Here is a 13,712-nt window from a genome sequence, read left to right on the forward strand (position 1 = left end):
ATTCAGCTTTATTGTCATAGGAGTAAATTACATTTTAAAATATAATTAAATGTTATTTAAAATTTTACAATATTACTGTTTTTTTTTAATCAAATAAATGCAGTCTTAGTAAGCATAAGAGACTTCTTAAAAAAAAAACAAAAAAAAACATTTACAAAAATACTACCAACCCCAAACTTTTAAACGGTAGTGTATGTCTCTTGCCAGATTAGTTTAGACCGTGTTATTCGCTCTGTAAGGGTAATATTCAGTTATTGAGGGCAGGGGTTTAAACATGTTTTCCACAGCCACTATTATGTCATGCGGATGGATCATATACCTGACATACTACAATTCCCGCAATATCGGACTTGTCCTCACCCTCATCATTAACCGACTCTATAAGAATGGATACATACACATCGGTGAGTCTCAATTCTGGTTTTATTTGCTCATTTTTCATGATTGATTTTTCTTTTCCTTCCATTTATTTATTTATTTATTTATTTATTTATTTATTTTACAGGCTCATTTTCATTCTCTGTGCTATCCGGCAAGGTTATGTTCCGAGATGTCTATTTCATCAATGAAGATATGTCTATCAGGTACACAGACACATTACAACTCTTTGTCCTTTATTTAAATCCTATCCTATTTTATTCCTATTTATGCTCAGTTGACACTCGTCTTATTACTGTTGTCTGTTTGTTGACCATTATCACATTGTTTATGGGTTATTATATCCCATCTTTTTTTTACTCTATTGTAAACTTATGTTTCAGAATTCAAGATGGGTTACTCATATTTCGTTGGTGGCAGATGTACAACCCCAAACAGAAACAACATGGTCAGTGCAAACACATAACAAACAACTCGCAAAAATTGTGACAACTTTATTTTGTTCCATTTGTTCAACTGACATGTTTAATCATAACATTAATCCCAACATTTTTGTAAATGTTTTGTTGCTCTTTGATTGGATTGATCTGTACTTACATGTTGGTTTAATGACAATTCTCCACAAATTGTGGGAGAAACGCATGTATAATGATATTTTAATGGTTCTACTGTGTTTCCAGACCCAAAGGCTGAGACACGGCTCTATGTCACTGTTAACGGCTTTGAGTTCCATGTGTATAATCGCACGGATCTGTACGCTCGGCTCCAGGAAACATTTGGCCTAGAGCCCACCCTTATCCCACCCCATCGGGATGAGGAGAAAGGGCGAGAGCAAAGGGATAAATCCTTAGAGAGGTAAACACTGCACTAATAGAGCAAAAACTACTTAGATTCTGGTACATAAGATCAAAGGCGAGGTAATTTTTGAAATATTCAAATACTTTTTTTCCTGGCTCAGCTTTTATTATGCAGAAATAACAATAAATAAGCTATTTATAGACTGATGTCTTCAGTTTGTAGACAGACCAGCCCAACATAAAAAAATCTGTCTGCTGAACAAAGGATGATGGAAAGTGTTTGTGACACCTGTTTGAAAAAGTCAATTATTCTTTTGTTTGTTGATGTTAATGGTGCAGATATTACGTACTCTTTTTACCTTTAATGTAGCAAAATCAAATGGGTTTGTTTAATTTGCCAACATGAAGTGCAGACTGTGTTTGTGATGGCTACAAATCCATTGATTGATTGTTCATTGAATTTTCTGTCTAAATATTTGCTTGGAAGCATTCGCTTTATCGGTGCTCGTGAATGAAGATGTGTTTTCGTTATTTTTAAAGTGTTCATATCAAAGCTGAGACTCAGGAACCGTCGTCTTCCTGGAGGTCTCTCATCCCTGTCATCAAAGTCAACATCAGTACAGTGAGTACTGCAGTCACAGTTTCTCCCATTCACCTGTCTGACATCTGCATGCTGCTACCTGCGTCATTCATAGCCTATATTTAGAGCAGTACAATCTTCTGAAACATCACAAGGGACTGAAATAAACACTCTTGATATTGGCCATTCTTCAACTTGCATAACTCTTGCTGGTCTTGCCCTCAGGGTCGCGTAGCATTTGGAAATCACCATCTTCCTCAAACCCTCTGTATGAATTTTGATGACGCCTTCCTGACATATGCCACCAAACCACCCAGCAGCCACTTGGATCAGTTCATGCACATTGTAAAGGGTTCTCTGGAGAACGTCCGCGTCATGCTGGTGCCCAGCCCTCGATACCTGGGACTTCAGAATGATGAGTGAGTCTAATAATCTCTAGTCTATCAGATTAGATTAGATTAGATTAGTTTAGATCAGGGATGTCAAACTCAGTTCCTGGAGGGCTACAGCCCTGCAGAGTTTAGCTTCAACTCTAATTAAACACACCTGATCAGCTAATCAAGTCTTTCAGGCTTATTTGAAAACTGCAGGTGAGTGTGTGTTGAAGCAGGGTTGGAACAAAACTCAGTAGGGCTGTGGCCCTCCAGGAACTGAGTTTGACACCTGTGGTTTAGATTCTACTTTATTGTCATTGTGCAAGTAGAGAGCCAATGTAATTGCTATCTATCTAACCTGATATATTATTTTAAGACTGCATTAAATCATTTAAGCAGAGATTTTGGTTTTGTGACATGTTAAATATTGAATCAGTCCTTTGAGTCCTTTGTAAATAGCTTTAAGTTTACACTTCCTCTCAAAAGTATGGAGTATGTGTGGCTTACCGAGGATGCATTTATTTAATCTAAAACACAGTAAAACTGTAATATTGTGAAATATTATTAAAATTGTTCTATATCTAGTATATATCCTCAGTGATGAACCATGATTTGTTTGCTAATGGCAAATTGTAGTAAAAGGATGGGCATTATCATTCTAAGCATATTATTTGACAAAGTTTTTATAGGTTTTTGAGTGCAAGATGTGTCATCAATATCTTTGGTCATTTTCTGTTCTTCGACTCATTTTAACATTAAGAGGAATTTTGCATATATAACACATGGACTAAAGGCTGCAAAGCAGATTTCATGGGGTATTTAAATAACGTTATGTTGCAAATGCAGATGGTATGAAGTATGGCTAGTGGTCGACCAATAATGTTTTTCTGATTGCCGATGTCTTAGAGAACAGGGTGGCATATATATTTATGTGTATATATGTGTATATATGTGACCACTTCAGTGCAAATGATGTGTAGTATAAATAGAGAAGATGCTATGTACAACTGATAATGAGGTATATGTGGCCAGTGACCATACCGATGCACATGGCATTGTGTATAAATAGAATATGGAAGACTATGGCAATATGACTGGATTGATGCAGAATAACAGGGTATAATATATGACAAATGACCACTGCAGTTCAAATGATATGATATACAAATAGAGATAAGTTAAGAAGAGGAAGGACATTTCTTAGTTACACAAGCAACACTTTTGTACAGCTTTTTTTACACAGTTATACCTGGTAATGACAAGTGACTATTGCAGTACAAAGCACATGGTTAGAATAGAGCACTGAGTGACACGGGGTGAAAATAATGCTTCAGATAATGAGGTCAAGTATTGTTAAAATAGTGCAAATCTGCAAAATGGCAGAAATACAGTATAGATTGTTCAGCTACAGATGTGAAGTTGGACACTTCTTTAGGTGAAGCAGCCAGAGTAAGAGTACCATAGTCTTTCACTGCACTATTGTTATTTAAATATTATTATCAAGGGTTATTAATGTGCTGTTTTAAACACAAGGCTAATTTAATTAATCAGAGCTGTTCATTTTTCATTAGTTACAATTAGATTCACTGATCTGTGTAATTTAATTTAGATTGAAAATAATATTAACATAATGACCTGAGCATTAATTGCTTCTCATATAGATCAGGTTTTTCCCAATGCCAATTATGGATTAGCTGAAAGTAAATGCAGGTTAATTTTCATTGATGAATGAACTGCTGTGCTAGAAGATTAGTGTTGGTTGTCAACCACTTGATCAGTAATGATTAGTGATCTGTTAGAGTGATGTAGCAGTTGTCTAAAAAGTGATTTCTTGTCTCTAGACCTCCCAGGCTCATGGGGGAGGGATTTGTGGTCATGCAGTCCAATGATGTGGACATCTATTACTACCAGGATGAACCAGGTGAACATATGCTTTGTCTTTCATTCATTTAGAAAGTATAAGGCTGGGTTGTTGGATATAATCACTTAAAAAGTGGGTATTTTGGTGTAGATTAAGTGTCTTCACATAAATGTTTCCTGTGTATGAATGATTTTTTAGGTTTGGTCCCCGAGGAAGTGGAGAATGGAGATACAGAAGCCTGCTCTGAAGATGCCAAACTACAGGACTTGCCTCCATGCTGGGGTTTGGACATTGTATGTGGCAAAGGAACAGACTTTAATTACGGCCCATGGGCTGACAGACAGAGGTACCTGCACACAATCACACTAATATGGTTGTAGTTGGCCTTGTTTTTGTTATACAAGGCTTATTAAAGCTACTAAATTTATGTGGAGTTCTGTTTTTCTTGTCAATATTGCTGTTTGATTATTAATACTAATGCAAAAGACTGCAGCATCTAAAGAGCAGATCTGATATTTCGAAACACATTTTCGTAATTTACCATTGACTTGGTACTGAAGTACTGGTACACCACTGTTCAAAGTTTGATGTCTGTAAGATTTTGTAGCTGTTTTTTAAATTAGTTTCTTAGGATCACCAAGGCTAAATTCACAGTGTAGTATAAATATTTTCTATTTTAATATATTTTAAAATGTAATTTATTCCTCTGATGGCAAGGCTGAATTTTCAGCAGCCAACACTCCAGTCTCCGGGTCACATGATCCTTCAGAAATCATTCTAATATGATCATATTATGCTTCTCAAGAAATGTTTTTTATTATTATCAATGTTGAAAACAGTTGTGCTGCTTAATATATTTGTGGAAACCATTATAGATTGCAATAGAGATCATTATAAATCTTTGCTATCACTTTTGATCAATTTAATTTCTTAATAACCCCAAACATTTGAATGATACTGTACTTTTATAGTCCATTCTTGACTTTTGTGATTTGACCCCTACAGAGACAGCCTGTGGAAGTTCTTCCTGCCTGCAGACTATCAGCCAATGAAAGTGAGCGATGTTGCCACACCAGGCAAACCCCGACAAATCCTCGCCTTTGAGCTGCGCATGAACATCATAGCTGATGCAACAATAGACTTGCTATTCACCAAAAATAGGGTATTTACACGCACACACTCCTAATGATTCATTTCTGAGTCTCACACTCCTATGTGTAAACGTTTTCTAGGGCAATGTAGGCTTGCAATCATAAGAATATAAAATCCTGAGCAAGAATGTGGACCTCTGTCTTTGTTCATTCACTAACCCATAATCCATTTGGCTTCACAGGAGACTAATGCGGTCCATGTGAATGTAGGAGCAGGTTCTTACCTCGAGGTCAACATACCCATGACTGTTGGGGAGAATGGTAACTGTCAAAGCTTACGGAAAAATTACTCAAGTAGCTTTTAAGGGTGATATTTGACCGTTTTGTTTGTTTAAATGTACACTATATAACTTTGGGTTAAAAAACAAAACTGCAGGCATTTCACGGAAGAACGTTATTTTGGTTGTGCTTCGGCTCTGCGTGACTGCGAATGAATACGACCCTTCACAATTGATAATGCTTTACAATGAACTCTGTTAGAGAGCTACATATGGCAGTTTATCTGTTCAATAAAATACCTTACTCACCTGTTGAGTAGTAAACGCCATCTCCGCGTCACTTTTACAGCATTTAAAATTCCTCAGTTCTCGCCATCTACGAAAAGCAAAGCCAATGTTGATTCTTGTTTTATTACGAGCTCTGTCGCGTTCACTTTTTGCCGGCAGACTCTCCTCTGTTCCCAGAGGTTAGAAATTTAGCGTGCTTACCTATGCCACTACCACACCATATACGCGTCAAAGTAGCCGGAGCAAATAAACAAAGTAGCGACGTATGTACACAATTTCCCGCCAAAACCATCCTGTCAGGTATAACATATAAAGACTTATAATAGACTTACCGTAGTGAATCAGGGTTAGAGAAAAACACCTTGTGGAAGAAGGATTGATGATTTATTGACTCATTATTTAAATTTTGTTAATTTTAAACAAAAAAAATTACATAATGTACATTTAATGTAAATTTCACTTGACACATTATATTATGAATGGCAATTTTCCCCTCCTGTTTCATATCTTGCTAATACTGTTTTTGTCTTAAACCTCTGTTTAGGTTATTCTCCCACTGTTAAAGGCCAGTTATTACATGTTGATACAACCAGCAGTATGCAGTACAGGACACTGCTAGAGGCTGAGATGCTTGCTGTGAGTACGGCACATGATTTTGTGTGTTTGTTAGAGATATGCAAAACTACACATTTTCAAAATTGACTTGTCTGGTCTGACCTATTCATATAGACTCCAAGCATAGCCCTTCAAATAAACTGAGTAACTAAACTTTTAATGCAGAAAACTATGCTATTCTTCACTAAAACAGGTAAAGGGAACATTGCTTGCTGCAGGCGATTTGAGATCTGACAGTAATTGTCTTGGTATTTATTGTCGAAGATGGGAAATTTGTTACAAAAGTTGAATTTAGAGAAGTAATCTTTGTAATATTTCAGATATTGCATGTTATGAGGCCAATTTCCAATTTGCTGACATTTGCCCACTCAACACTTGTTTTTGTAAAATCTTTGGGGAGGGCATAGATGTGTTTTGGGCTTTTGAAACAAGTGATGATTATAAACTCTGAGTTTTATGAGGGATAACTGTAATAGTACCTATGATAAAAACAATTAAATCTACACATTCTCTTAATGTCCTTGTACATGTCTTAAATGTTCAGCTTAAAAATGCATGGGACATATTTTGCATCATATTCCCACAAAAACACTTACAGTACCTTAAAATCCTAAAGCTATAATAAACTAAATTTAAAAAGCTAAATAAAACAACTAGTGAACTATCCTGCATATAAACAACTGTCTTTGAACTCCTCAGTTTCATGTCATAGCCAGTTATCCGCGAGTGTGGAATATGCCCCAGTCCTGGCAGTGTGAAATCGAGGTTTACAAAGCCACGTACCACTTCATCTATGCACAGAAAAACTTCTTCACAGGTAATGTTTCTCTTTTACCTGTAAGTTACCATGAGCTGATATCTGTCCTCCGGCTGACCTCCTCCTGTTGTGATCCGTAGATCTGATCCAGGACTGGGCCAGCGACAGTGAACCGGACATTTACTCATTCGTTCCATATTCATGGAAGTTTAAGATACTTTTTCACCAGTTTGAGATGATTTGGGCTGCCAATCAGCACAACTGGATCGACTGCTCCACCAAACAGCAGGAGAATGGTAAGCAAGACTTTAATAATGGATGCAAGACTGAAAAATAATATAGAGTTTGAGAAATGAAAACACTATAAGGAAATCTAACAAATTAATACGGCTTTGAAAACGCATGGCACGCAATTCTGAAACTATATAATTCTATAAACTAGTCACTAATCAACTAGCTGGTTGTTGGAAAATTAGTCAACCCATTTCTAATTGTGCATGATGTTTATATATGATGGTGGTTTGAATTGTATTTGTTGGATTATATTAAAATATATTTTTTCTATCATCCAAAAGTTGGTCTATCAACTTTTTTTTAAAGATCTACCGTTCTATTGTTTCTTCGTCCAAAAGAAGGACTTTTGTTGTATTTATTTATTGATTACTTGCTGATTGATAAGCATAATGCATAGAATGCTTCTGAAAAGTCATTTAGTTAAAAGCCAAAGTAAAAATGTTTTAGCATTTTTTCAAAATATTTTTTTAATTTTTTTTATTATTTTCAGACTATTTGAGATCTAAACAGATTAGTAGTAAGGACTAAGGATAGTAATTCCCATGCTTTCCTGTAGTAGTGCTGAACAAAAGGAATTTTAAAACGCCATCAAGCTCACTGCTGAACATTAGTTTAAACTCTAGAGTTTGGTTTTATTTAGAATTTTCCTTGATTTCTGAAAAACTCACAACCTGCTCATGCTCTTTGTCTGTAGTTTATATCGCTGCCTGTGGGGAAACGCTGAATATTGACTTCACTTTGCCCTTTCACGAGTTTGTCCCGGCCACCTGTAACACACGTTTCTGTTTGAGAGTGAGTGTACACCCTCGCAAACATTTACACGCACTTGTCTGCTGTGCTGAATGATGTGTGATCAAGCATTACAGCCTGACATTAAAACATCAGAGTTCACCTAAATCCACTCCTAATGACACTGAACTCCCATACAGGCTGAGGACACAGACATGCGCTTGTGTCTGCCTGACTGTAACCCAAGCCGGTACCCGCTACTCACCCTTACTAAGGATTACCAGCATTACAAGACCCCTCCAGAAAATAATATGCCAACAGAGGGGCAAGGAGCACCTCCCAAAAACAGCAAACCTCGCTGGAGGAACATGACTCAAGCGTGAGTAAAAGAGCATCAGTGCTCTATTTCGGTCCCTATTCTTTTCTGCTGCTTCTTGCTTGCGCTGCCCTTTGACTCTTCTGTTGTGTGTGTGTGTTTGTTTCCAGGGCTGGTTGGGTGGACTGCTGGAGTGTGCCGAACTTCCTGCTGATTATAGACTATACTTGGCATCCCATCTACCCTCAGAAATCTGACCAGCAGCTCAAACAATCACGTAGGTGTTTGAATAATACCAATAAATCTTGCAAAAACTTACTGTATAGATAAGTATCTAGTGACCAAAATATGGTAAAACAAATAAAAACTTAATTTTTTTTTTAACCAACATCATAAAGTGCATAGTGGGGTGATTTTTAAACTATTTATGCTGGACATTTAATTTGGGGCCCATTGGCCAATATGTGAGATGCATGTGTAACTGCGGAAGTAAATAGAAGATCCTTACATAAAACATAAGATTCTTACATAGAATAATTATACCAAATGTTTTAACTTGTAACTATTACTTATTTATATACAGTTATACACCATATAAAAGCACAAATAAATGTGGCATTTTTTTTATAAATGGTTTGTCAATATTGTATTATATATAATGTGAATCAGTTTACTTAAATTAGTTGTTATATTTTTTAAAGTTCTGTAATTGTTAATACACAATAAATAAATAAAAGTTCACAGCACTAATTAAAATGTTATTTTTGTAAACTTTGTAAAAAAAAATTCAAGCATTTAAGCAAAATACTTAGTCTCATTTCAAATGATCGATTAAATGAATCAGTTCAGTTAAGTGTCAACTTTTGATTTGCAGTGTAGGGAATACGTTTACTTATATTATCTCTGTTGCTATTCAAGAATCTGACCTGTTTACACTTCACCTTACATTACGTGTTTTTTACAGTGTCAGAAATAGAGGAGTCCATGCTGTCAGCACTGCGCCCGCCAGAGCTCGCTCCACCTGTGCCTCCTCCACCTCGAATCTCCTCTGACCCCAGCTTGCTGCCACCTGACCGGTTACATGTGGAGATGGAGCTGAGCCCAGACTCCCACATCACCCTTTATGGTCCTCTCCTCAGAGCGCTGGTGTCCATCAAGGTACACATGTATACATACATATGTACTCAACTTTAAGTCGCCATGAAACAGAAATTGCGAGAGACTTTTCTTCCATATTGTGACGTTAATCCCAGTGAATCAGCTGAATCGGTGCGCATGAACAAGAAAGAATGTAGGTTGGGACTTGATTTTGTCCATCTGGAATTGATTGGATGGTTGTGGTTTGCTTTTGCTGTGATGCCATGTGAGAGACAGGTTGTCCCGGCCTCTCGCCATTAAACACGTCATTAGAGAAAAGAAGAGATGTCACTGCAAGAGGGAGGGGAAGTTATTTTGATTAAAGATTATGAGGGCACATGATTTTTTTTTTTTTAAATAAGGATGTGCATAGATAAATTATTTATAATATTCCATTAAAAATAAGAATTGTCAATTTTGATTTCACTTTGACTTTAAACTGTGCAGATGTGTCTAATCACTAAAACCACTGACTCGTATTTATTCAAACTCGTGTCCTACAAAACCCGTTATTTTCCTCTGTGAAACACAAAATGGTAATTCTCTTCGTCTTTTTCCATATAGTGACAATTCATAATGACAGATACAAATAACAGAGAAATGAGGGCGAGTAAATAATGACTTTTTTTGTCTGCAATATCCCAACGATTGTTGTTGAATGTAATGTGCAGGAAAACTATTTCGGAGAGGATGACATGTACACAGACTTTGAGGAGTCTCTGTCCAGCCCTGTGCTGAGCTCCTGCTCTTCGTCATCTGGTTGGACCAGAGTTGGCCTGGAGGAGAACCGCTCTAAAGACGCACCACATCCTCTCTCCTTACGGCCCTGGGACATCACCGTACTCGTCAATCTGCACAAGGTCCATGGACGCCTTCCAACGGTCAGTACCGCTTCAGAGGAGACCAGCGATTTCATTCATAGAAGCCAGTGTCCTAGACATCAGTGATGGCATATTTGTGATAGTGTGACTATTGTTTTGATGCCTTGCAGGCACTGATATTTCCTTTAGGAATCGCAAGTGTGGTTGTAAGTCTTGTTTGTGCTCTTGTCTGCAGCACTGTAGCAGTGACGGCCCAGAGGGTCCTACAGGCTTCCTGGAGCGTCTTTGCTTTGAGATGAAGAAGGGTTATAAGGAGACCATGTTACAGCTTGTTCTCTCGCCTCTACATGTGTTTGTCAGCGATAACTATCAGGTGGGAGTGGGAGGAAGTGACCCCATTCATATTCTCTCAGGTGCTGTTATTTAAAGTTGTCATGTTTCTGTATTGTGTAATTTATTCCCTTCTGTGTGTTTAGCGGCCTACGGTTGATGCTGTGCTGCGAGATGGGCATCTGAGCCTCTCAGGGTTGCAGATGAGAGCCCACGCCATGTTCTCAGTGGAGGGCTTACCGGCGGGCAGTGACACACTGGAATATGCTTGGCTCATCGACGTTCAGGCTGGAGCTCTTACAGGAAGAGTTAGTGTGCCACAGGTGACTCAGTCATTAATTTTGACACTACAAAAGGGATGCTTGACATTTGTAAAGGAATATTTCTAGCAATATCTGTGGCATAATGACCTCGTACAAAGATTATTTCGACACGTCCCTCTTTGTGATTGATTGAATGAAAATGTTTACAGAAGTTACACTTATAACAGGCATGTGGGCCAGAGAATTTAAAAGCAAGAATGTGAAGGCTGGAGTTTTGTTAAAGCACCAACAGTATGTGAAAATCCACAGAAAAGAATGTTCGAACATTTAATTGTATTGCTGCTTACTTCCTGTTCGTTTGTACACACTGAGGGACACGTCAAAATTGTCATAGGTAATCAACAGAATGCCACACAAAGACATTTATTTTATTTTTTTTGTGCTTATTATTAATTTCATCTTATTTATACCTTATACTCTACCAATCAAAAGTAAGATCAGAAAGGAAACATTATATTGATCAAAAGTGACAGTAAAGACATTTATAATGTTACAAAAGATCTGCATTTTAAATAAATGCTGTTCTTTTGAAATTTCTCTAAGAATCAAAGAATCCTGAAAAAAAAGCATCACAGTTTCCACAAAAATATTAATCAACACAACATTGATACTTTTTCAGCATTGATAATACCGTAATAAGAAATGTTACTTGTGCACTAAATGAAATCTGAAATGTTCCTTTTATATCAGTTTAACATTTGTATGAAATATCAAACCAAAAGATCTTTTATAGTTATTATAATGTTGTAAAAAGTACAATGTTTTTTATTTTTTATTTGCCATGCATCTGGAATTTGAGGCTGATATAGCAATAAAAATAAATTGGTCATTGTCATTAATATTATGTATTTATATATAAAGGTAATCCAAACAAATTGTGAACCTTCACATATTTTTCCCCTTAAAAAGCTACTAAGTGTGACACTAAAAGAGAGATTATACAAGAATTATTATTTTACTCTAGTGACCGCATTAATCACAGTTTAGTGTTAATCACTGGTTGTGTTTGTTTCAGTGTGCTTCTCTTCTTGAATGGGGCGAGAGTTTTGTGTTTCATGTACTGTCCCGAGAGTTCCAGCTTGAACAGCCAAAACCATCTGTCACCTGCCAACATGGAGTTGATCGTAGAGTCTGTGATGCCAAGGTATTACAGAAACGCTCACACACATCCCCGAGTTGTCATATTCACATCGTTTTCAAAATGACTGCACTACTGAGTCTTTGTCTGTATGTGTAGAATGCAGCCTTGCCTGGTCCCTGTCGCACATCAGAGGATCTGAAGTACACCATGACTCGACTGACAGTTGATGGAGCCCAGGTTTTCATTGTTGAACACGGATGTGCAGCCAATATTAAGGTTCGTGACTATCAGAGATGATTATGTACACTACCAGTCAAAAGTTTGGAGTAATTAAAATTTTTTCGTATGTTTTTGAAAGAATCCTCTTATGCTCAACAAGGCTGCATTTATTTAATCAAAAATACAGTACAAACTTAGATTGTAAATATTGTAAAATGTTATTGTAAATTAACATTGCGATTTTAAAAGAACTGTTTTGTCTGTATGCCCATCAGACCGGAGCCTTGCGGTTGGCCACGTGTAACCTGCACACAGCTGCTGTCGGCGAAGGCATCAGTGCCGTTCTGCAAGACGTAGTGATCGCTCAGTTCATCGAGCAACAGGAAGTTGCACGGCTTGGCCTCCCTCCGCCCCTCCTTCGGCGCTCTCATTGGCTTGAAGCCGGTTCGGTGAACTTTAACCTCATGACGGCTGATGTGGCTTTAGCCGCTGACCATCCAGCCAAATATGAGGTCCAGAGGCAGTTCCTGGAGCTTCATGACATGAAAACAAAAAGGTTCAAGCATTTCTTTTATTGTATTTTGTATATTGCTTAATGTGCAGGCAAACATATATACCATATTGTTATGTGTGTTTTAGACTTTGGTTCCTTTGGCCGGAGGAGAAATATAAGCGAAGCCGGAATCGCTGTGGTTGTCTTGGTGGATGCCGTTTTTTTGGCGGCTCGGTTGGTGGCCTGGACTTCTTCCGTTTGGAGGAAATCACACCCTCATCAAGCTCCGCTTTCTCCAGCGTCAGTGCAGAGAGTGACTTGTCCTATGGACAGTCATTATTACATCCAGGGGAATGGATCGTCACTAAGGAAACTCCTAAACTTCCTGATGGTATATTCTTTTTTGTGTGGCTTTGATGATGCCGATTGGGTTTCATGTAAATTATGCTTACTTTATTGGTTTACTTGCAGCCAAAGGTGTCGCTATGCGAAGAGATGTGTGTTCTCCTGCTCCGATGGTGGACTTGGAGAAACGTGGCCAGCACCTTAGTCTTCACGTACCTCTGCGCTCTCACAGCTCTGCCTCTTCCTCTGAGGAAAACTCTTCCTCCAGTGCTGCCCTGCCTCTGTTAGCTGGAGAACGAGAGAGTCCCTCCCCTTCTATTGAGTGAGTCGGACTCGTGCTTCTGTATCGTATAAAACAATTCTAGTTCCATAACGTCTTAATATCTCAATTGTGAGTTAGTCTTGCAATGGAAACTTTGTATTTCACAATTAGACTTTTATTCCTTATTTTAAACTTTCTCACCTTTTTAATATGAGGTGGAATTGGGCTCCAGTAAGCACCTTTGTCATATGAAAAATAATTTTACTGCCACTTGAGATCAATTTAATGTTGCTTTGCCGAACCAAATTATTCAGCTTACTCACCTTTTGAATGGTAGTGTACA

At 37.6% G+C, this 13,712-nt stretch overlaps 1 protein-coding gene across 6 annotated transcripts in view; it reads left to right on the forward strand.

The window, feature by feature from the left end:
* The window catches only part of kiaa1109 (KIAA1109), a 55,964-nt gene that overhangs the window by 6,222 nt on the left and 36,030 nt on the right, over positions 1-13,712 (forward strand). For all 6 annotated transcript variants that reach the window (XM_079854460.1, XM_079854463.1, XM_079854464.1 and 3 more), the window contains exons 3-27: positions 288-404; positions 506-584; positions 762-826; positions 1,059-1,233; positions 1,716-1,797; positions 1,981-2,174; positions 3,971-4,050; positions 4,189-4,336; positions 4,996-5,152; positions 5,324-5,402; positions 6,192-6,283; positions 6,962-7,079; positions 7,160-7,315; positions 8,008-8,105; positions 8,243-8,421; positions 8,529-8,635; positions 9,323-9,516; positions 10,167-10,376; positions 10,552-10,689; positions 10,793-10,969; positions 11,985-12,113; positions 12,207-12,326; positions 12,545-12,825; positions 12,909-13,153; positions 13,234-13,429. In XM_079854460.1, coding sequence (XP_079710586.1) covers positions 288-404; positions 506-584; positions 762-826; positions 1,059-1,233; positions 1,716-1,797; positions 1,981-2,174; positions 3,971-4,050; positions 4,189-4,336; positions 4,996-5,152; positions 5,324-5,402; positions 6,192-6,283; positions 6,962-7,079; positions 7,160-7,315; positions 8,008-8,105; positions 8,243-8,421; positions 8,529-8,635; positions 9,323-9,516; positions 10,167-10,376; positions 10,552-10,689; positions 10,793-10,969; positions 11,985-12,113; positions 12,207-12,326; positions 12,545-12,825; positions 12,909-13,153; positions 13,234-13,429 — 3,616 coding nt within the window. The remainder of the gene's footprint in view (positions 1-287; positions 405-505; positions 585-761; positions 827-1,058; positions 1,234-1,715; positions 1,798-1,980; positions 2,175-3,970; positions 4,051-4,188; positions 4,337-4,995; positions 5,153-5,323; positions 5,403-6,191; positions 6,284-6,961; positions 7,080-7,159; positions 7,316-8,007; positions 8,106-8,242; positions 8,422-8,528; positions 8,636-9,322; positions 9,517-10,166; positions 10,377-10,551; positions 10,690-10,792; positions 10,970-11,984; positions 12,114-12,206; positions 12,327-12,544; positions 12,826-12,908; positions 13,154-13,233; positions 13,430-13,712) is intronic.

Source organism: Squalius cephalus (genome assembly GCF_949319135.1).
Source record: "Squalius cephalus genome assembly, chromosome: 21".
Lineage (NCBI taxonomy): Eukaryota > Metazoa > Chordata > Actinopteri > Cypriniformes > Leuciscidae > Squalius > Squalius cephalus.